Consider the following 22423-nt stretch of genomic DNA (forward strand, 5'->3'; position numbering starts at 1 on the left):
TGTTTAAAATGTTTCCTTTGTGAGATTTGGAACTACGTTTCTAAACTTGACACTCATTATTGTGCTGTGGGCATGTTCTTACAACCCCCTTACAATCAGTAATAGTCGTCATACAAGTAACTGACAGCTGCCGAATGTCTTCAGAGAGTACGCACCTGTTCTCTAATCCTGAACAGTGTTTGAAGTTTGCAGAAAATCAGGTTTCTGCGACATCCATTTTACAGTAGACGAGGTCATACATTATCGTATTCTTCTCTTGTGCACATGTAACTCTCTTTTTGCTTCTCATTGCATTGACTATTTACAGGCGATTCAATCTGACAATATCGCGACGGGGATCAAAGGAGATGGGCTACATATATCGTATCGTGTGTCAAATATTCCGTGCGTTTCCCGAGAGCACACATTAGCACCACCACTGATCTAATGACAAACATATGTCGTTTGATTTTGTGCGTCATTATCATGACAAGCATCGTTACTCATTCTGTCAGCTAACAGTGTGACTCACACTGACAGAAATTTCTTCTGGACCATCACTGACTTCGAGATTAACAGTGTGGCAAACACTGTCTGACTCCGAGATTAACAGTGTGGTAAACACTTTCTGAAATCGAGATTAACAGTGTGGCAAACACTGTCTGACTTCGAGATTAACAGTGTCGTAAACACTGTCAAACATTGTCTGGCTTCGAGATTGACAATGTGGCAAACACTGTCTGACTTTGGGATTAAATAGACCGCCAACTTTCCGTCTCTTTCATTCTCTATATTTCACCTTCTGTTTGCCATTTGAAATAAACAGACCCATGTCGTTTTCTTTAGTCTTGCCCTGTTGTGGATAAATAAGACATGAATAAAAAGCAACAATAGCACAATGACTGTGTTGCGCGTCATTTAGTCTCATGATTTTGTAAGACATTGTGTTGTTGAGATCTGTTTGGGGGAAAGCCCCTGTCTCACGGAGCGCACGTCAAAATCGCATCAAAACAGGTTTCTCTACTTGGAATCATTGTTGTCTGTGACACGATGATGTGGGGATGCATAAAATTCTCTCAGCGACATCAACCAAATCCTACAAAGTCAACCTCCTGGTCCTCTCGGGCGTTGCTAACTGGATCATTGGTATGCCATTCTATTGATCCCCCACGACATTTTACTTTGTGTGTGTGTGTGTGTGTGTGTGTGTGTGTGTGTGTGTGTGTGTGTGTGTGTGTGTGTGTGTGTGTTTTAATGACACACAAAACAGTATACTAACTATATCAAAGTCCCCTGCATTGGATTGAAGCTCGCCGTCAGAGATCCATTTGTGGGCAGTTCATAATCTACACGTGTAGACATGTGAGAATTCCATGGTGTATTTCATTCTCAGTATTTGTTGTTGCTTTTTTCCGTTAACGTCCCACTCAGCAACACTGCAACCATAATGGTGTCTCGTTTTCAGAAACTGAGGTCTCAAACAGTGTGCGCCACTTGTACCAACGCACAGTGCAACCTCTGGAGGGTATGATCGACGACCTGGACGTGTTCCACTCCTTTGCTGCTGCCGACATCATCCGCTGCATTGAAGCATGCCACGAAATCCAAGGATGTCAAAGCATCAACGACAACAAGCAAGACGGAACCTGTGAGCTTTTTGCTGCTTTGCCGGAGGATGGTGACTTCAAGGCTAAGGCCAATTTGCAGTCGTGGATTGTCGTCGGTTGAAGGGCGTGGCTGATCAACCACAACCGACAGTGCATTTGTTGACTCAGTGTCAGCCTTTAGCATATATTCTCATGAATGGTCAAATCGTCTAATACACCACAGCACAATCCTCTGGAGACACCATTTCACTTTCCCTTCTAGTGTCCACTAGAGGCGTTCTTTACATCTCACACGTATAAACCTTCGTAAAAATACGTGCGCAACGTTTTTGTTTATGTTCAACATTTTCTTTCAGTTAAATGTCTTGACAAGCAAATTCCTCCGAATTTATTATTAAACATTGACTTTGAGACCATTTACAACTGGGCTTGCTACCCGAAAATCTTTTTAAAAATAATTTATGTTATTTACATGAAGCTGTTTATACGCACATCTAGAAGGTTTTGCTATTCTGGAATTTGGGTTTTGTACCAGAGTTATCCCTTTGATAGTCGGATGTTGTAGTGATGAGACTCGAACTCTTTTAAATAGAGACAGGTAGAAATGTCTGCAGCTGTACAACCATATTTTGTAAAGTGAAAAATCAGTCTCAATATTTCAACATCGCTTTTGTATGTAAGTCAGAAGAATAAATACTTTGTGTTCCTCTAAAGGAACTGAGATTTTCAATTCGCTGTTACTCCCTTATCAGGTGTTCTGTACCTTAACCGACTAAATCAACCCTCCCATACACCAGCATGTGGAAAAATAAACCGGCTGCTCCCTTGCATGAATTATTGTGCGTTACTGTATAAATGTGTATGTGTGCGTGCGTCCGTGCGTGCGCGCTTTTCTTAGTTTAACCACGCTTTCAGCAATATTCCAAGCAGGGTTCACACGACGCGCGATTCCTGCTTATTTGACGCACCAAGACTCTCAAAATATTACCTTGCGAGTCACGCTTCACGCAAGGTTTATGAGAGACCCTAAGAATTCAGTTCAGTACAATCGATTTGATATGAAAACAATGACAGCTTCCGTTTTATAGCAAAGTGTGTTGAAAACGTTTGTGACATTAACAGAAAGCATGGGAACACTGGACGCTCCTGCACTCTTGAGAAAGCAGGGGTGCACACTTAATTTCAGTCGTCTGTACGAGACAACTAAGCGGTATTCCAGATTCGCTACCTGCCGCGATATTTTCATCATGAGCACCTGCATTTCAATGTTGAAATTTAGAACGAGTGTGACAAAATAATCAGATATTTAGATCTATGCGATGTACAGAGGACATTGGTTGTGCATCAGTTATGTATTCTCTGATAAATCAGCATTATAATACCGGCCTCAGTGCAAACGACCATCAGTCACATACGCACACACGCACGCGTCCCGAATATTGATATACGACTTAATGTAGACTAGTAGCAACTTAAGGTTGTTAATAATAAACTTCAAACAGGATTCCAATTAGCTCCTCTGTTCAGAAAGCTCAGCAATAACAACGCGAGACCTCGTGACTGTCTCTTGAAACATATGTTTTGTTCTCTTACGCAGATTGTTGTATCTTCATATATAAGAGATTTTACATGTGCTTCACTGCCAATGGAATCAGTTACGCGCCCAGTTGATTGTTGGTTTGTTGTGTGACGTCACACTCCAATGGAATTGGAAATCTATACGGCAGGTGGCATCCAAAACCTGGCTATCTTGGGCCAAAAGCTATGATTACACAATGGCATTTAGAAAGTGGTCAAATGCAACATATGTCACATCTGAGTTTTCACTTTCTTAGTAAAGTACGTTTGGGGGGTTCAGTCCCATCCGGGATTCGAACCCGCACCCTCAGAGTCAGGCACCTGATCGCCAGCACACCAAGTCAGTCGCCCAGCCCGCTCAGCCACCGCGACTTCCACAAAATGAAAGTGGGAAAACGGGTAGTCTAAACTGCGAACTGTATGTACTGCTGAAGTATGGGGTGTCTCACCTCTGTCATCCTGCTGTTCAGTGTTACACACTGGGTATATAGGATCGGGTGGTCAATCTCGCAGACTTGTTTGACACGTCATCACAGTGGCGTAGATAGATGTGCATGATGGTCATCACTGGTTTGTCTGGTCTCGAATATTTACAGTATTTATGGACCACGCCTAAATAGCTGGAATACTGGCGAGTGTGGCGTAAGACAACAAACAAGCAAACAAATCAGATATCCCTTTAATCTTCAAGGATCACGATCAGTTCTTGTGTGTAATAATCATGAATTTTTCATTCCACAACCAATGGAAATCGTGTATAATCAGATCTGTGGAGAAACGCCCATTTTGCAATTACGGTGGCGATTTAAGTGAAAATGTTCCTGTCAATACCCTTCCTATGTGAATTTGGTATGGCAGTATGACTCTCGTTGAGAAGTAAGATTCATTTAGATGATAGTTGCAAGCAGATATCTCAGTGTTCAGCTGCAGACATTTATAGAATAACACGGCTCTAGGAGCGCTTTAGGCATCGCTGAATTTTAATACCAGCGTTCCGGCCGTGAGTCACCACATAGCCCTGACCTTCATGGAAAATGGATCGAAAAAATTAACGGTGAGATACCGGACCAACAGGTCGTCCTACAGACACCAGAAACACACAGATCTTCGGTGATTGGGACCTTTTTATGCTCTGCGCATTGGAATCATCTGTGTGTCATCCATGCCAGAAGAGGTTCCAGCACCTATAAACTTGTGGCTACCTTACAGCCAGATAGCAATTTACCGTCTCTTCAAGTCCGACGGTAGAGAGAGAGTGCCTTAGGTATGAGGCAGATGGGAGCCAACAACAGCCATATAGCCTGGACCCTGAACTGTACACGCCGTACCATCATCAGGTTGTTCTTACGTTACAGGCAGACTGGCAGTACCCAAGACAGTCCACCGACAGACCACGTGGGACAACCCCTCAAGAAGACCGCCATCTGCATACTCGTCATCACGGTATATCACGGCAAAGGAAACGGCGGAAACGGCTCTAGGACATGTCATTAGTCGACGTACTGTGCAACGACGTCTACTTGCAGCAGGTGTCACTGCGTGGAAACCAGGAACGTCGTAATGACCCAGGAACATCGCCGTCGTAGATTAGTGGACAAATTCGATTTACCACGTTCCATAATGACTGTCTATTGTGCATTGATTTTTTTTATCTTTACTAAGGATGTTCCCTTTCTTTTGCACTCTATTTTACAATGAAACGAATTCACTCTGATTTGACATCTTTAGTTGAGAGAGTCAATGATTTATATATTTAAAACGTACAGTGTAACCTACCTCATCCTTGACAATCAACTCGTTCATTTTTCTTTGGTAAAATACGGTCTGTTAAAGTTAAAGTTATTAACACAAAAGGTCAAATGGCACATTTTAGACTTTACTGGAGGACACTTGCTAATTAGGGCACAATGAGAGAACAGTCAAAATGACACTCTGTCAATAAAGTGTATGTCCATCATGAGCATTGATGTGTGTTTGACATCCGAGCCTTACATAGCCAAACCAATCGTTGCAAGAAGTGGAATGGCATTCCATATCTGTGCAAGCACCTTGCGGAGTTTCCGAAGCGTGACTTGGGGATTCGCCTAGGGTGTCAGTCTCCTCCCCATTTCATCTGGAGATTTAGCTGGCCGGGGAAAGTTAATAATGTTCTGCGCCCAGTACTATTGAACCAGTGTTGTCTGGCGTTGTCCTGCTGGACACGGTACGACGACTGGATTAATAAGATGGTGCCTGTACCTAAGACCCGTCATATTCCATTTGACGTAGGTCCATTTGGTGCAGGTCCAGCACTCATCATCTCACCCAAAACAATCACTTCACGGTCGGCCTCCACACAGTTCCTAACGCTACCAACTGGGCCCTGCTTAGGATGTGGATTAAGTGTATTACACAAAATATTAAAATGCCTTGTAACTTTTTATCATTTACATAAATACATGTCCTGATCGCACTTATTTTGTGTATAGAACGATTATGATCCCAGAACATGATGTAAATCAGATCGAATTAAGATGTTTATTAAACATCCCAAAAATCGGTGAACACTGTATCATTGTACTGCGAGGAAACGCCTGTGCGACGTACCAACATCCGATTAGTGTGTGGCCGATAAAGTACAGGAACATGTACTTAGCTGAAAAAACATAATCTCAGCTATAGCCAATGCTCCATTTGAGCACTTTCTCAATGACATTGTGTATCCATGATAACTATCAGTCGTGGGAAGTTACGATTGTCAGACGGGTACACAAAGTGCATGACCTGAATAAAAGTTGTCAGATTTCCGCTTTTGTGGGCATGATTTCGGGTGGGAAAACATACTTTTTTTATTAAGGTGCAATACCAAATTTCCGATTTGGCACAGTAGGCACATACTCCAGTAGTCTTTGGAAAACGGACATGTTATACGCTCTCATATAAAAAAATCGGACATCGCAATTATTTGACAGACATTTTGTAAGAATGTAAACATCTTTAGCGACAAAACTCTCATTTATATTCAAAGAAAGGATTTTGAGCGTCAAAGCAAAGAACTCAAATCTTTGAAGGGCATTTAGAAGTGGAATGCATAAGAAAAGCAAGACTTATGGATGTCAAACTTTTTAAAGAGAATAACACTGTGGGCAAAACCTAAATCTACATGAAACTGTTATTCACTACAAAGAAGCTGGCATCCATAAATCTTTCTTTTCTTAAACAATTAAACAATACAATTAGGTTTGAGGTGGTGTAAATCTGATGATGACAAAATGAAGACTCTACTCTTGTCCAGTGTACAACCAGAAGCAAAACTGTTAAGTAGATTTTATTGGTCACAAGTAATGTCTGGTACATTAGTGTGCCATGCAGATATAGCTTTAAGATGTTGTGTACATAGAAAACATGCATTGTGTAACAAATGACAAATAAATGACTAGTTAAAAGACTTGCTCTTCACAAAGAACGGAACAAAACAGTTTGATTTTCACCTGGAACAGCACCAAATGTGATCAGCAAGAAATTAGGCATGGGAAAATGTTAACTATTTTAACTCCATTTCCAAATGAAAGTTAAGTATCTTAGGATTTGGCCATGTATGAAAGCTCTCATTACATTTACACTTAATGAAACACCAGCAGTCATTTGTTCCTGTTAATGAAAAACAAGAAGCTTTATCTGTGGGGCTTTAAATGTGCTCAAACATCCCCATAATGATGTAAATATTGAAGATTTGTTTCAAAAGTTTGCACTCCCACCTTACAGAATACTGAATGCTGGCTTTACAGAAGCAGTGCTGAAACTGTCACAATGTCACTGCTTCATTCACATCAGTACACATGTCAAATGGGCTTCAAATATGTCCAAGTCAAAATAATTTCTCAACAGTATTTTTTCACCAAAAGATTCTCAGTATCATGGAGTGTAAACCTGTTGTGTGAGGAAATTGGTCAGCCACAAGTGACACCCTGACACAAAGACAACAGCTGCTGGCAGCTGGATCTGTTCCACAGACATGGATACTGACAACAAAGGGACATAACTCATGTCAGACCACTTTCAGTTGTGTGACATATAGATAATACAGTTCTGACAAATCTTCCATAGCAAGTAATAGGTTGAGCTATCAATACTATGAGTAGGGCACAAGTGTCTGTACTGTGAATCTGGATATACCTAAAAAAAACCCTTAAACACTTACAATGTATTTTTATGAGTAAAATCCTTGATTTCACAGTGCCGTTTAATGACAACCACTTATTGAAATGTTCAGATAGATGATCAGATGAAAACGTGTTTCCAAACAGTAACAACTTTGTAAAATACATAATGATAACCATCAGAATTCATAGTAACAAGGTAAGTCCCATGACACGAGCCAGCCGTGGAAGAGTGAGCTTGTATACAAGCGATACACAGGAATGTACTCTACACTGTTGCACACGGTCTCAACGAACAACAAAGCAACAACCAATGAAAATCACATCTGACCTGCACAGTTTATGATTAGTTTGCTCACAAGTACGTCTGATTGTTAAGTGGTCACTAATATGTCCGTGTGACTCTGAGTACAACTGGTATTATGTGACCCACACTAATATATGATGGTTTGTGACCACTGAAAAAGCAAGCACCTAAAAGGGTGACTTAACTACATATATTAGAGAACTGCACTCTTTGTCTCACTATCCATGTATCTGATGACAATATCTTTGTCTCCCATAATCAAAACTGAAAGGTTGTTGGTTGGTTAAAGCCTGACACACTGCAGTTGTTCAACTATATGACAGCGGTCTGTAAACATTTGAGTCCGGACCAGACAATCCAGTGATCCACAGCATGAGCACTGGTCTACACAATATGAATACAATGAAATGTGTCAACTAAGTCAGCAAAGCCTAAGCACCCCATCCCTTTATCAGACAGAAAGGAGGGAAGTAATACATAGGGTAGCATCATAAAGAAAGTGAGATGGGATGGACATTGCTTTTACAAGTATTTCTATGTAATGGCAGTTTAATGTGTGATTTTTATTACTCTGATGTTATCCCCCACTAAAAAAAAGAATTATTATAGAGTTGAGTTGTTCCCTGCCCAAGGGACATAACTCAGCAACTCATACCTGACTGAACATTTCCAAGGACAACCAAAACAATACTGACAATCACTTAATTCAGTAAAGGCAATGGGTGCCAAGAAAGTGAGTTATATGCAATAGAAACTTGGAGGGCAGAGAAGTTGAATATAACATACTACACATCTGCAAATGTTTGTATTTGATGTGTGTGTCAATACACTTTGGTAATACTGCTGTGAAACAGCAAGAAGGTCGCAAGCTGTCAGCAATACTGTGAATCCACAGCAACAATACTGTCCAAATGCAATAGTAGTGTTTTAATAGTCCTGCAGCAAATACTGCACCAGTAGTCTAGATAGATGTTTCGTAGTTACCAAAATCCACAATATTTCAAGTGCTCCCAGCATAAATGAACTAACAACATCTCATATTGATAACTAATGCTGGCGGTTATGCAGAGTGCAAAATAGTTTCAAAATTTTGCTATGCCTGAAAGTTACTAGCCCACAAAATAAATCACTAGCCAGAAATGTGAACACAAAAATGTAACACAATGATTACAAAAGAGTAAGATATAGTCAGCAAGGGTTGTCATAAGCTGCAAGTATGATTTCTATCACGCCAGGATCCTGCAAGATGTGAAAATATAACTTATTAGGTAGGAGCAAGTCATGTACAATGTATTTACAAAATGACCCCATGACAATTCACTAGACAGGCAGGCCATTGTGGAGATTTACTGGTCTGATTGGATTTTTACCAGCCATGGGCTAGAAGGCCTGAAACTATTTTGCACACTGCTATCATGGTACTAAAAAGTCAGACTAGAGACATCAGTGGACAGCAGAAATGACCTAGAACCACATGGACATGCATGGACCTTTCATAACACTGTTATGTAAAAAAAATCATATCACTCGATGTACAATCAGATCTTCTACTCTGATATGACATCTCTCTGCCTGATCACCCGACAACCTCTAAGCTGGACATGGTGTCCAGTACACATAAAAGCACCCAATCGGAATCAAGGTTCTGAAGCATTCCGACCTGTTTAATTTCTGTATCTCAAAAATGAATTAAGACAATTTCCGTATGTTCATGTTCATTACCATGTTCATGTCTATGGATTTTCGCAACTATGGATTGGCCATCAGATCTTCACTCACAGAGATATTATATCAAACTAACAGATGATTTTACATCCTCAATTATTCTGTTTCAGCTTGAGAAAAACTTTCAGCTTTACAAAATAACTAATACACTATACATTTTATTTTTAATATCACTAGTATAAAAAAACAGTAAATTTTGATTAATATTTTGATTTGATCAACCACATAATGCCTCAAGAGAGAACAGAACTGTCTGTAAATTTCTGATACACATACACCCACAACACTATGTGATACAATAAAATGGCATCTACACGATCTAAATAGTTTGGACGGACTGACAACAATACACAGATCTCTCCTTCCTAGTCTAATCTGACAGTAAACACAAGAGCAATAACTCTTCTAGCAGTAGATATGGCACAGCAGAATGACAATGCGGACATGTAACACAATACTTGAAACTGTCTATTGCTTACTCAGCAAAAAATACTGTGAACAAATATTGAATCAAACTCCATTCAACATTTCTCAGTTGTAGAATTCAATATTCATGATGTGGGATTTTTTCTTTCAAGCAGTTGTTCTAGAATAATACTGAAATATAGGAAAAAGACAATTCACCTGAAGCTTTACTTACTCGAATAAAGTCTCACTGATTGTGCTGGACGCTGTCATTATCCTAACAATAACAAAAAATCATGGTATAATTTCTCTGGATGACATGGAAAATAACAACCCTTATCCTTTTGGTTCTGTGATTTGTAGATGCAAGCAAAGAAACTATGTACAGGTAGTCCATATTTCTTGAGGCTCTTATACAGAAATTCTTATACATACAAAAACTACCTTGAGAAGTGTACAAATAACATTTCAATCCAGTCCACAATAATACATCACTATGGGTGGGCTATTCCTAGAATGTCATAATCGGACACTGATGAATACTTATTATATATCTAATCCTCTCTCAGATCAACAAACATTATCAAAAGCAATACATATTTTGATTTACTGTCATGAAGTATACCTTGTGAAAGGTGGAGCACATAGTCTCTAAAAAGCAAACAAAACTAGACATTATATTAACATTCTCCATCCCTCCATCATGATTGTTTTGTTGTGCAAGGGCAGTGTACGGTGGCCATTCATGTATTTCCAGAAGTTTGTGACATTACACTGAAACAACAGAGCAAGAAACTCCTCGGGTAGTGTGGACAGGGAGAGGCAACTATTGAAGTTGTTTCTTCAAATGACCAATCTACAGAAGATGAATTTGTGGAATTCTATGACCATGACAAATATATACTTCTGTCAGCACCTGCAGTCACTGCAGGATGTTGGAGAGATTAAAACTAACCATTACTTTCTGATTCACAACATTCCTTTCCATAACATCTACCACGTCCAGCGACAAATATATTTCGAGTATGCAAAACTTGAAGCCACATTGTTTGTTTCCAAGAACTGAATATCTAGTGTATCTGGAATAAAAAGAAGTTTTCCCATCAGCATTATTGACACAACACAATACATCAGCCTGATGACTCTCCAGTTGAACACAAGTATCATTAGCATTACAACTGCACTGTGACCCCACATGTTGCTGGAAATGACACACCAAGAACTTGGTCCTCTAGCAAGTGGTAAGAACAGGGCATTATTGCAATGAGTATGGCACAGTTATCAGGTACAATACAGTGCTCCATCCTTGTGACTGACTAGGGTTCAAGATGGAGACAATGGAGATATTTCTTACTGGTATCAAGAATAAACTTACCTCCATCAATGGGTGCTCGTAAATTGTCGTAACTCAAAGAATTAGTAGCTGATTATGTTGATAGTTTTTATGCAAAAACATTTCCCTAAAAACTATGTTAAAGCATATGTTCAGTTTTAGACATGTTTTGTCCTCTAATAAATCATGATATGTCCTTTTAGAACAAACACCTGTTCTCATCAAAATCAATACTAACGATGCAGGAGGAACTCCGATTTAGTGAATACTAGTTGATCTACTGAATAAAAACTAGGATTATGTTTATTTAGGGGCAGGCGAACTAGTTGTATCTGTCTTAGGTGATAGAATTCCAGTGATATGGATGGAAGTCTGTTCCACGTAAATCATTTTCATGCCTAAATGGTAAAAGATTATATGCACAATTAAACTGACTGCAACAACCAGTTACCCTTTCATATAAAAAACTCAGAGCCAAGGGCACGTAGCTCAACAATGACAGCATGGATTTCAAAACACCCGACAAGCAATACTGAAACATAAACAGAGACATTTTCCTACACTGTTTACCAACACCCAAGTAATAAAAGCATAAACATAGGTATATAAACATCCACCCTTGTCCAATGTACAACATGCAGGATAATACAACTGTATACAATTGTACTTAAATAAAATCCCTCGCATGTGGCCTCTCTTGGCCTTACCAGCCGAAAAGGGGAGATAACTCTTGATCATGTTTGGCCCCATCACAACAAAGGGAGATAACTCCACAACATTCATTTCTACTCGAACAAGCTAGACTAAACACTAGTTTCATACATAACATGGAGGTAGTGAGTGTGCTTCCAAATAACTACAATAATTTAACACATTGTTTGGTCAGCAAAGAATAAAAATCAGGAATTCTGAGAAATATACACTTTAAAAAACTCACGTTTCTTAATGGTAAAGCATATTTAACTCATTCGTGACCATTCAAAATAATGGTGGTCCTGGGATCAACCAATAACATGAATATACACACCATGGTCCCATGTCTGTATCAAACAACATATCTTTAATCCTGCTCACTTGCACCTTGTGTGTAAACACCACCTATTTCACACGCAAGGTAGGGATATGTTGACCTTGTCAAATGCCTGCATTCCTATGTCTGCAGAAAAAATGTCAGGAAAAATTCCCCAATTCCAAATCTTGAGATACATAAATACATATGACATACGATATAGACTTCAAGAGATGTCTAGTATCTTACTAACACCCCATACCTATAGGGTTCAGCGGTCTGTTTGCACTGAATGTAATGTTTAAATAAGTACTGAAAGAATCCCAATTTTGAACATATTAAAGTTTGGTTTTTTTCCAAATTTGTTGACAAACTGGCACTTGTTTGAAAACCTAGACAAAATGACATTAAAGATGAAACACACTAAAGTATTTCATACAGACTACAAGAAACATAATAATTATACCAACATTGTAAAGCAATTTACATCTTAAGGTATGGATTTGAACAGCTGAACTGCAGGGAGGAACGTAACAATTAATGGGCAATTCTTACTCAGCTTCCTAAAGATTTTGTAAAACGAGTTAGGCAGGACAAAAACATCACTGTGGCTAATTTTCCAACTCCAACTAAATACTTTCAACATACAACTGTTTTTGTACATCAAAATAGTTTTGATGTATCAAGATGTAATGTACAGATATCATGCTATCCCTGGTCCCAGCTTTACATCAGCAAACATTCTCTATGTTTACATACACATAGCAAATGGATAAATGAATTCTTCATCACTTGTTCTACGAAAATACAAATGCAAACCATTAAAACCACCTTTAAGAACAACAAGAAAAAAGAATCACAAGTCTACCAAGATATTTTTTGGCATGGCAGGTCAAACAACTATATCCTTTTTCCTTATGGCAAGAATATAACTGCTTTTAGTAAGTGCTTAAGAAAAAACATGCCTCAGCTAGAATCCAAATAATGGCAAGTAAACTTAGGAATTTCCACTACCATTTCCAGTGACCTTACCAAAAAGCACAGAGGCATGTGGGACATGACCTCATCCAGCCATCATTAAAACAGCTTGTAATAAATATTTTGGTATTTTGTTTTTTTATTCTAAAAATTTGCAAAAATAAGATTTTGATCAAAAATGGCAGGATGTGGTCTGTGGTAAGATTCAAGTGCTCCCTATATACGATTTCTGGGGACAGGTCAGCTTCATTTCTTGTTTTACGATTCTGTATCTCTTCAATAATAATAATAGAATAATTTTTCCTGCTCAAAAAGGACATCCTGACGTTTTCATTGGCATAAACTGAAATGTTTTTTAGATTGTTTTCTTTGCCTCACATACACATCATAAATTACCAACAATAAAATACTTTTAGTATTTAAAAGGAATATTGCTTTAGACAGATAAAGTTTTTTCCCTCCAGCCTGAAAGATTTCTGACGACAAAAATTTGTACAACAAGAAATAGCTTTATCAATACTTCTTTGCTTCTGTGCAACTTTCATTGTGTACAAGCTGCACTGACATTCAATTTTAAGGATTAACCATTTTAAGTGATTCATCATTTCTTAAGAAATTCAGGTCTATAGGTACATTTTACCTACTCTTTGCAAAGCAAATTGCAAGTGGGCCATCGTTGTCCCAGAAAAATAATAAAGGTTTGAACTTATCCCATTTTGCAAAAGCAGTCACTTTGAATATTCATAAACCAAGTTCTTCTTCAAACCAGCCCTGCCGTGGTCCCTCATCTTACATTAATCATTAACAACGTAATAATGACAAATGCCATTTCTTGCAGGCAGAATGACACCTCATGGTCTTATGTATGTACGTTCAATGTCTGGAAGTTTGACATGACACTTCAGTGTATACGTTCACACCAAAAACAGCAGAAAAATACATCTGAAAACCACAGTTCACTGATCAGTAACTTTTGATTTCACACTAACAGGAAACACAAAAAGGATTTTGATATGGAAATAAGTACATAGTAAACAAAGTTGAATAATTCTAAAATGTTGTTTTAAGTGACTTTGCCTCTTGGTAACAAACCATGACAGTGCAAAAATATTAGTTCACTGATTATTTACAATGACTTTAGCACGGGTGGCACAGTGAGAGGCAGGAAATAGTAGCACAAGGTGTAACATGCGCCCTGTGTGGAGATTTGTCTTGTTTTTTTGTAATCTGCAAAGTGATCAATTACAATTATGATTTTCTGATGGCAAAAACCTGCAGTCCATGGAAAAATATCTGTACTTCACCAGGTTCTGACAACAGGACTAAACGTACTTTCTGTCTAACTGCTGGACTTACCAATAACAAATCCTTCACAGCCTCAGGTTAAAAAAAAACAACCCTGTTATATTTTGAAATAAAAACAAATTGTTGCTCTCCATTCACCTTTTTCTTAACTTTCGAGAACAACTTTGCATTAATGTAATCAATATGCTACTTTTGAATGGCAATGTATTACCCTGACTTAGTCTCACTTTTCTGATGGAGCTGGCTAGATACTCCCGAGCAGTTATATCTCTAACAACCAGATCATGAGACACTGTGTTTCCTACACCTGTACCCCCAAATCCTGCCTCCCTGTGCTAGGTGCAATGAACGACAACAGTGCGATGAATAATGACACACTCAGGACTTGAGTGAGTGGCTAGATTTCAGCTTCAGTCTCTTTGCTGCAGCCATGACTGAGCGAACCTGCAGATCAATTTCATAAAATGGACTGAAGTCTTCCACCCCGTGGTGTTCAAGGAACTGTCGGAGAACTCGACATGCCTCTAATGCTTCACTGGCACTTGGAACAGCATCGGATGTAGGAGTTGTTACCTCATGATGCCTCTTCAAACTCTGCTCCACACCGTTGGATAGACGAGTCTCGGGGACTTCTTGAAGGAGACTGGCCCTGATGGAAGGTTTAGAATCAGTATCAAGTTTTATTGCTTGGGCTGGCCTTGCATATAGTGTTCGATCTGAGTCGGCAAGACTAGCAATTAGAGACTGAGAAGCTGCCTGGTCTGGATGCTCATATTCATTCCAAGATAAAATAGGAAGATTGTCCATATACTCTGGCTCCTCAAAGCAAGGAAGCTGAGAATCTATATCAACATAGGCGGAGAACTGTTCCTCTGTCATATTCTCCGGTGCTGTGACATATTCCACCCCTGCAGGATCAACTTCCTCCGACGTAAACATAGCCATATTGAAACATGTGACAATGGTCGAGGTGGTTACCTTTCTCCATGCATCACCTATCAGACCAACTGCTGCTGTCATATTGAAGTTATGAAAGAAGTTCTCACTGGTCGTGGTGTTAATGTTGCCCTGAAGGAGACCAAATACAGTCAACAGTTCCTTGCGATAGTGACACTTGAAGTTTCGGATAATGCCTAGGCTTAGAGGATGAAGCTGGAACACTTGAGATGTAGGTGTGTAGTACCACTTGATGTTGTTCAGAGGAAAGTCTATAGCATGCACCACATACCTCTCCAACACCAAACATATAGTTCTTTTTTCCCTTTCCAGAGTCTTGTCCAGGTCCATCAGCCACCTTGTAAACAGATGACTGGTCATAAGGGCATTGTCGCTGTTTACAATACACGGTGGCATCACACTTTTCTCATACTCCTTCCTCACGCCGATGATGTAAGGGACCATTCTGTCCTTCCCCGACATGTTGCAGCAGAGGAGGACAGTCATCCTTGGGTTTGAGGAGTCTGCATAGTCAGACTGGGGCAGGGTCTTGTAGTACAGCAGCGTTTCCTTGCAGCAGTATATATCATCGGGGTGGAACTCCTTAAGGATTGCTGGCAGCATCTGATTCACCCAGTCTGCATCGGATTCACAGTTCACTTCACTCCTCCTTAGGCCAATCTTATGACGTTCCTTCCACCTCTGTAACCAGTCAGCAGTCGGGATGAAATCCCGAGCATCCAGCTTCACAGCAAGTTCATTGGCTTTGTCCATCAAAATGGGTCCACTCAGGGGAGCTGAACTGGCCTGAGTTTGTCCATACCATCGAAGCAATGCTGTTTCTACATCCACATTCTTTCCATCTCGGTTTCGCTTCCGGTCAGAATTGTCACTCTGCAAGTACCTTGCCATTATGAGATCCCTGTTCTTGCCAATCCTGGATATCTGAGACTGGGACACACCAAACTCTGCCGCCAAGGAAGTCTGGGACTTTTTCTGACTCAGCGCTTCCAGAACCCGGACCTTATCAGCTAAAGTTAAATCTTTTCTCTTCTGCATATTCATTTTTAAATAGCATATGTATATAAAAATAACTTTCAAATGAGGAATGACAAAAATCAACTGTCTGTATGAAATATTTAATTTGCTAATTCATTATTAGTTTGGCTGCAGCAAAAATCATCAGACTTCATAAAGTGAAGACTTCATAGCTCTGAAAGTTTGCTAAAACTGTTTTTTCCTCATCCTATCTGGTGAGAACCACCAAATTGTTTTGCAGAACGAAAAGCTAGTGCAGATCAAAGTCAAAGGTATTAATCAAACTGATGGTTGAAGTCAAGTCAAAGCAGAGGACATAATGAAAGTGATCGACTAGCTAGAGCCAGATCCATGGACAGGCAGGAAGAAGTAATTGGCGATGAAACATCCAACAATCAGGTCAAGATGTCAAGCAGCAGAAGTCTTGAGTTCAGGAACTGTTACTTAATTCTGTTCTTGTCGCTTTGCCCATTGCTCTGGTGTTAAAGTTTTCATTTGGAAGGCATGTATGGTTTTCATTTCTTCAGCTATCACTGTATTCACAAGTCTGGAAAAGAGAAATGAAACTTATTACAGTCGTATCAGATCAAGAGAGTGAGTGAGTTAGGTCTTACGCTTCTTGTAGCACTAGTCCTAGTTTATCACCAGGGACGCCTGAAATGGCCCAAACATTTCAATCCTGTAGGGAATTAACTCAGGTCCTTGACACCCACTAGGCCACCAAGCCACCAGACCAGAGAGGCTGAGATTGCGACAGACACATATACAACCTGCATACTTGCATAAGACAAGAATAATTAATCACTGTTACCCAATTCATGTTCAGTGGCTAATGTACAAATGGGCTTGAAGAAGTTCAATACTCAAATAGTACTTCAGTATTATGGTTAATAACCAACTGTATCTTTATCAACTTGCACAAAGATACATAATTAATAATGAAGGCACAACTACTTGTGTATTGTTAAGTAGATTTACAAACAGATAATTTGAGTCTTTGCAAAGTGCGACACACTCATGTCAGCTGATGAAATTATAAATCAAAGATAACCTGCAGAAACATTACTTTTTGACATGTCCACTCAATGATACATTATGCCCATGGGAGTACAACATATAGACTACCTAATGAAAAATATAAACACCACATATAAGTGATAACACACTTAATACTCCATAGCTAAACATGATCTCTGGAGAATGTTTTTTGCTATGTACATTATATTTACTAGTTGACTTCAAAAGGTTTTCAATAACCTAACTCACAGAACAATATCAATTTCACTCAAACTGCAAAAGAAATTGGTAGAAAAATAATATTTGAAATATTATCATGCCAGTGCAAAGAAAGGTCTGTCTCACCTGTGCCGCTGAAGGAGAGGTTTCCCCTCAAACTGTGGTGAGACAATAACAGCCTGGAACTTAGCACCACACCCATCTGATTCATCTACCAAATCCTGAAAGGAAAACAATGTTGAGTGGGGATCACTTCAAAACATCACAAGTCCAAACTTTTTCACATACCCCTCCCTGAAAAGTTTAACATCGTCAAACAAATACTGTCTTCAAGATAAGCAAAGACAAAGTTGGTACCATGCCACTTCTTCTGATTTAATAGGAACAATATATGCTGCAATGTTTTCACAATAAACATGAAAAATGACAAGTGAGTGTTGCAAATATCACAGTTTTGTTAGCAATATTGTGGTAAAACAGAATACTTGAAAAAATAATATACGTTTATTTTTCCAGAATAACTTGCAGGTCTTTGAACTAAGCAATTCAGATTTTTATCCAACATCAAATTATCAAGGGTAGCACAGAGTGAGCCAGGAAATAGTAAGAGTACAATACAACAGTGTGCCATGACTTTTCACATGACAAAATGACAAGCAAAATGTTTTTTGCAATTATGATAGGAGGCAATTCACTTGCTAAAAGAATCAACTTGCTCCTCTTTCAGTCTTCACCCAACTTGGCTGTGAAGCTGTCAGTCAGATATTGATGTATTGTAAGTTGCAACACGTTTGCTACTAAAAGAATTTGCCATGAACATGTATTTTCAGACAGCTTTTCATTTAAACCTGCTTTAAATTATTTATAGTCAAGAGGTTTCAACATGTTTTGATATAAATATATCATGGTATTTATTGCAAGTGATCTATATTTTGTGATATATATTGTGTATCTCTGTCCTAACTCATCATCATAGGAAAAACCTCAAGAAAAAATAAAAACTTGACACTCGTTTCAAAGTCAATAATTTGAACACTCTGGAAAATGGGTTTGAAATAACGACTGTATTCAATTCTCTTGTCATTAAAGACGCCATAGAATATGGATCGTGTTTGTCATGGAATCGGTTCCCCCGTAAATGCGACTACAATGTCCATGACCAAAAACTGTGAGTCACAACTTAATGAAATCATGTCAATATCGGGTGTGTCCTCCATGGGTGTTCACAACTGCGATACAACGTCTCCTCATGGATTGGATGATGCGTCTGAACACAGCTTTAGGAATGCAACACCACATTTGTACCAACATGGCACCAAGCTCCTGCAAGTTCTGTGGAGGGTTCCTTACTTGACGGAGCCGCCTGTCTAACACATCCCACACATGCTCTATGGGGTTGACGTCGGGAGATCTTGAGGGCCACTCCATGATATTGATGCCAGCGTTCCTCAGGAAATTTGTAGTTAAATTGGCCGTATTGGGTCTAGCGTTATCCTGTTGGAAAGTCAGACCTGGGCCATGAGCTGCCATGAATGGCAAAAGCTCTGGAACGAGCACCTTATCCCTGTATGCCACTGCATTAAGGTTTCCCTGGAGGTCAATGAGTTGGGATCGAGCATGACTGTTGATAGAACCCCCAAAAATATTGCTACCTCCCCTAAATCAATGGACTTCCTGTACGCAAGACTGGGCATTGCGTTCTCCTCGTCTTCTCCAAACTCGTAACTCTTCCATCAGCAAAGGTTAAAGTGAACCTTGATTCATCACTAAACACAACCCTATTCCAATCTTGCTGGGTCCATCTTAGGTGCTGTCGTGCCCAGAGAAGACGTTGGCATTGATGGACACGGGTTAGAATTGCTCCATGATATGGTCATCGTGCATGAAAACGAGCAGAGTGCAGATGATTTCGAATGGTTTGGGCAGTCACTTGACCTCCAAACAATACATTCCCTGTAGATGTGGCAGTGACAAACCGATTACGCAAATGACGTAAGACAATCTGTCGGTCTTCTGCGTGTGACATCACATGTGGTCAACCAGGACGGGGACTTTCAGCTGTGGTGCCAGTTTGATGGACATGTGTCTGGAGATTATGGATGGTCTGTCAACTGCCTCCCATAATGCTCGCAACATCAGTGATGGACGTTCCCGTATTCAGCATGCCAATGGCATGTTCCCGCTGAATGTTTGACAGTCATGGCATTGCAAATTAACGAATAATTAACCATAAAACCCTGTTTTTCTGAGATGATGCTCTACCATGAGATCAACTGCACGTGTAGCAATAGGTCACATGACTTGTTGCAAATGGAAACATGATTTTAGCATGCAATGCTGTCGCACGTGCTACGGTAGGCCCAACCAGTAGAATGAATGTGAGACTTAAAACCACTTTAATCAGTAGCATCCTCCATTACACTAATGAATTTCACATATGCTTTGTCATTATATCTCCAATATTCCTCTGTGCATCTTTGGACAACAAACAAGACAAGGAGCGCACAGAATGTCAGGTTTGGCCTTGGGAGCCCATGTTTACCATCATTGCTGGATTGTGGTGGTGTTTCTCAGAGAATGTGACAGTGAATTCAGAGAAATATATATGTGAATACCTCATTAATACTGACAACAGAGTTTCCTGAATGGTTGAATATAGCAATCATGAAAGATAATATATTGTGAATGTTATGACAGAATGCCTTGAGAGGTGCCGATATTGATCGTTGCCGTTTCGAACATGCAATAAATGTACTTGCGCCGAGTGTTATACGTTATAGATTGTTTTCCCATTTAAATTAATTTCAAAACATGCATGAAAATGCCGATCGTCGAAATAGCAGTAAGAAGCATCGTGGGTATTGCTGAAACGCGCTTGTCTGATGCACGCAAATGATTCGGTGGTGACAGGTGCCCGTTCAAAGCTAAAGGTTTTGCCGCTAGGTTTCGTTACTGTCACTTGTTTGGTGAAAAAACGGCATCAAGTTAATTGATACACTTACCAAATGTGTCGTTGCAAGTTCTTTCTTGAGCTTTTCTTCCACGACCTGTTGAATATTAGACATCTGATCTGAATTAATTGAAAATTCAAAAGAAAAATTATTGAAAGTTTACTTTGTAAAAAGCTAACAATGGCTGTTAATCAGTTTATACAAAGTTGGGAATTGAGAGGCTTGTCAATCCGTGTTCGGCATTAAAACAGTGAGCGATGCATACTTTTCCTGTATTTATACAATATTGGTTGAGCCCTAGCCGTAATTATCTCAACATTAACAATAGTAATTACCTGTTTTAAACATTGTTTCATATTTGTTACAATTCATTATCCGTATTAAGTATGGAATAGCACTTTCAAAGAAACCATTACGTCACATCCCTTTACCAATCCGTTAAAATACGGAAAAGTACATTTATGAAACGTACGTAAAATAAGCAAACTCATCACCCGAACTGCAGAATGGCCATGCATGACAGTGTGCCTTTCCTCAACTGCAGCGTGCCAAAACCACCGGGTTTTATTCTCACATAAGTTTGGCCATTTTAGTTCAAAACATGTTTCCCCTTGCAACGATCTGCACTGTACAAAATGCAAATGCGACATTATTTTCCCCTCACCACTACCCCATTGCTGATAAAAAACAGAAATGATAGTTTCAGGTTCAGTATGAAAATATCCGAAACGACTCCATATAAACGTAACAATTAACCTATACCAAACTAACGAAACCCTTTGCAGTGTCCACGGCGACAGTGACTTTTTCATATACTACCCTCTTCGTGTCTCGAAACATTCTGCAAATTTTTGGTTGACATATTACATTGCACGGATAAAATCTTTGAAGGGCATTTAGAAGTGGAATGCAAGATTTATGGATGTCATGCAACTTCTTTTTGGTGAATAACACGACATATTTCATTCCCCTTCGTCAAGTGAATGGTAGGGAGTATGAGGGGGTATTGACTATACACGCACGAGGCACTTCAAGAAGACATGATCATTAAGTTTAACAATGTTGAGGAATGAATGTGTAATACAACATGGCAGTAGACGTGAGGACATACAATACAGGCACAGGAAGGTCAGTATCACACTGAAAACTTCACTCGCTAATTAACATTGTTCCACTTGATGTCTTTTAGCGGCATTTAGAACTTGTTTAGCTGGCCATGATATTTCATGGCGTTTTTATTCTTTCCAACACAACCTTTCGGGATCATTGTTAAACTAGTCATACATGTTTTCTTTTTGTGCCTCTTGTATATGCGTGTATTTGTAAGTGTGTATATATATGTGTGTGTATATGTATGTGTGTATATATGTATGTGTGTATATATGTATGTGTGTGTATATGTATATGCGTGTATCTGTATGTGTGTATATATGTATGTGCGTGTATTTGTAAGTGTGTATATATGTATGTGTGTATATACGTAAGTGTGTATATATGTATGTGTGTGTATCTGTATGTGTGCATATATGTGTGTATATGTATGTGTGTATATATATGTGTGTGTATATGTATGTGTATATATGTGTGTATATGTATGTGTGTATATATATATGTGTGTGTATATGTATGTGTGTGTATATGTATGTGTGTATATGTATTTGTGTATAAGTATGTGTGTGTATGTATGTGTGTATATGTATATGTGTGTATGTATGTGTGTATAGATGTATGTTGGTATATGTGTGTGTGTGTATATGTATGTGTGTATATATATGTGTGTGTATATGTATGTGTATATATATGTGTGTATATATATATGTGTGTATGTGTATGCGTGTGTATATGTATGTGTGTATATGTATGTATGTGTATGTATGTATGTATATGTATGTATGTG

At 39.1% G+C, this 22423-nt stretch overlaps 2 protein-coding genes across 2 annotated transcripts; both read right to left on the bottom strand.

The window, feature by feature from the left end:
• Positions 1-14743: 14743 nt before the first annotated feature.
• On the bottom strand, positions 14744-16366 carry LOC137277741 (tigger transposable element-derived protein 3-like). Its single transcript, XM_067809655.1, has one exon. It carries the CDS (start codon positions 16364-16366, stop codon positions 14744-14746), a length of 1623 nt encoding a protein of 540 aa, XP_067665756.1.
• A 60-nt stretch (positions 16367-16426) lies between these two features.
• Positions 16427-20734, bottom strand: LOC137257344 (bolA-like protein 2). Its single transcript, XM_067794660.1, has 3 exons — positions 20578-20734; positions 17702-17796; positions 16427-16886 (listed from the first exon to the last, which is right to left on the bottom strand). The coding sequence occupies exons 1-3, from the start codon at positions 20638-20640 to the stop codon at positions 16784-16786; spliced, it is 261 nt and encodes an 86-aa protein (XP_067650761.1). The 5' UTR covers positions 20641-20734; the 3' UTR covers positions 16427-16783.
• Positions 20735-22423: the final 1689 nt, after the last annotated feature.

Source organism: Haliotis asinina, chromosome 1, assembly GCF_037392515.1.
Source record: "Haliotis asinina isolate JCU_RB_2024 chromosome 1, JCU_Hal_asi_v2, whole genome shotgun sequence".
In the NCBI taxonomy this organism is placed as follows: domain Eukaryota; kingdom Metazoa; phylum Mollusca; class Gastropoda; order Lepetellida; family Haliotidae; genus Haliotis; species Haliotis asinina.

Excerpts from the sequence above, each read along its gene's own strand:
- LOC137277741 (XM_067809655.1), bottom strand. The coding sequence starts at position 16,366 with ATGAATATGCAGAAGAGAAAAGATTTAACTTTAGCTGATAAGGTCCGG.
- LOC137257344 (XM_067794660.1), bottom strand. The coding sequence starts at position 20,640 with ATGTCTAATATTCAACAGGTCGTGGAAGAAAAGCTCAAGAAAGAACTT. Across the intron at positions 17,797-20,577 it reads AACTTGCAACGACACATTTG|GATTTGGTAGATGAATCAGA; the intron begins GTAAGTGTATCA and ends TTTTCCTTTCAG. Across the intron at positions 16,887-17,701 it reads CCTCTCCTTCAGCGGCACAG|ACTTGTGAATACAGTGATAG; the intron begins GTGAGACAGACC and ends TCTCTTTTCCAG.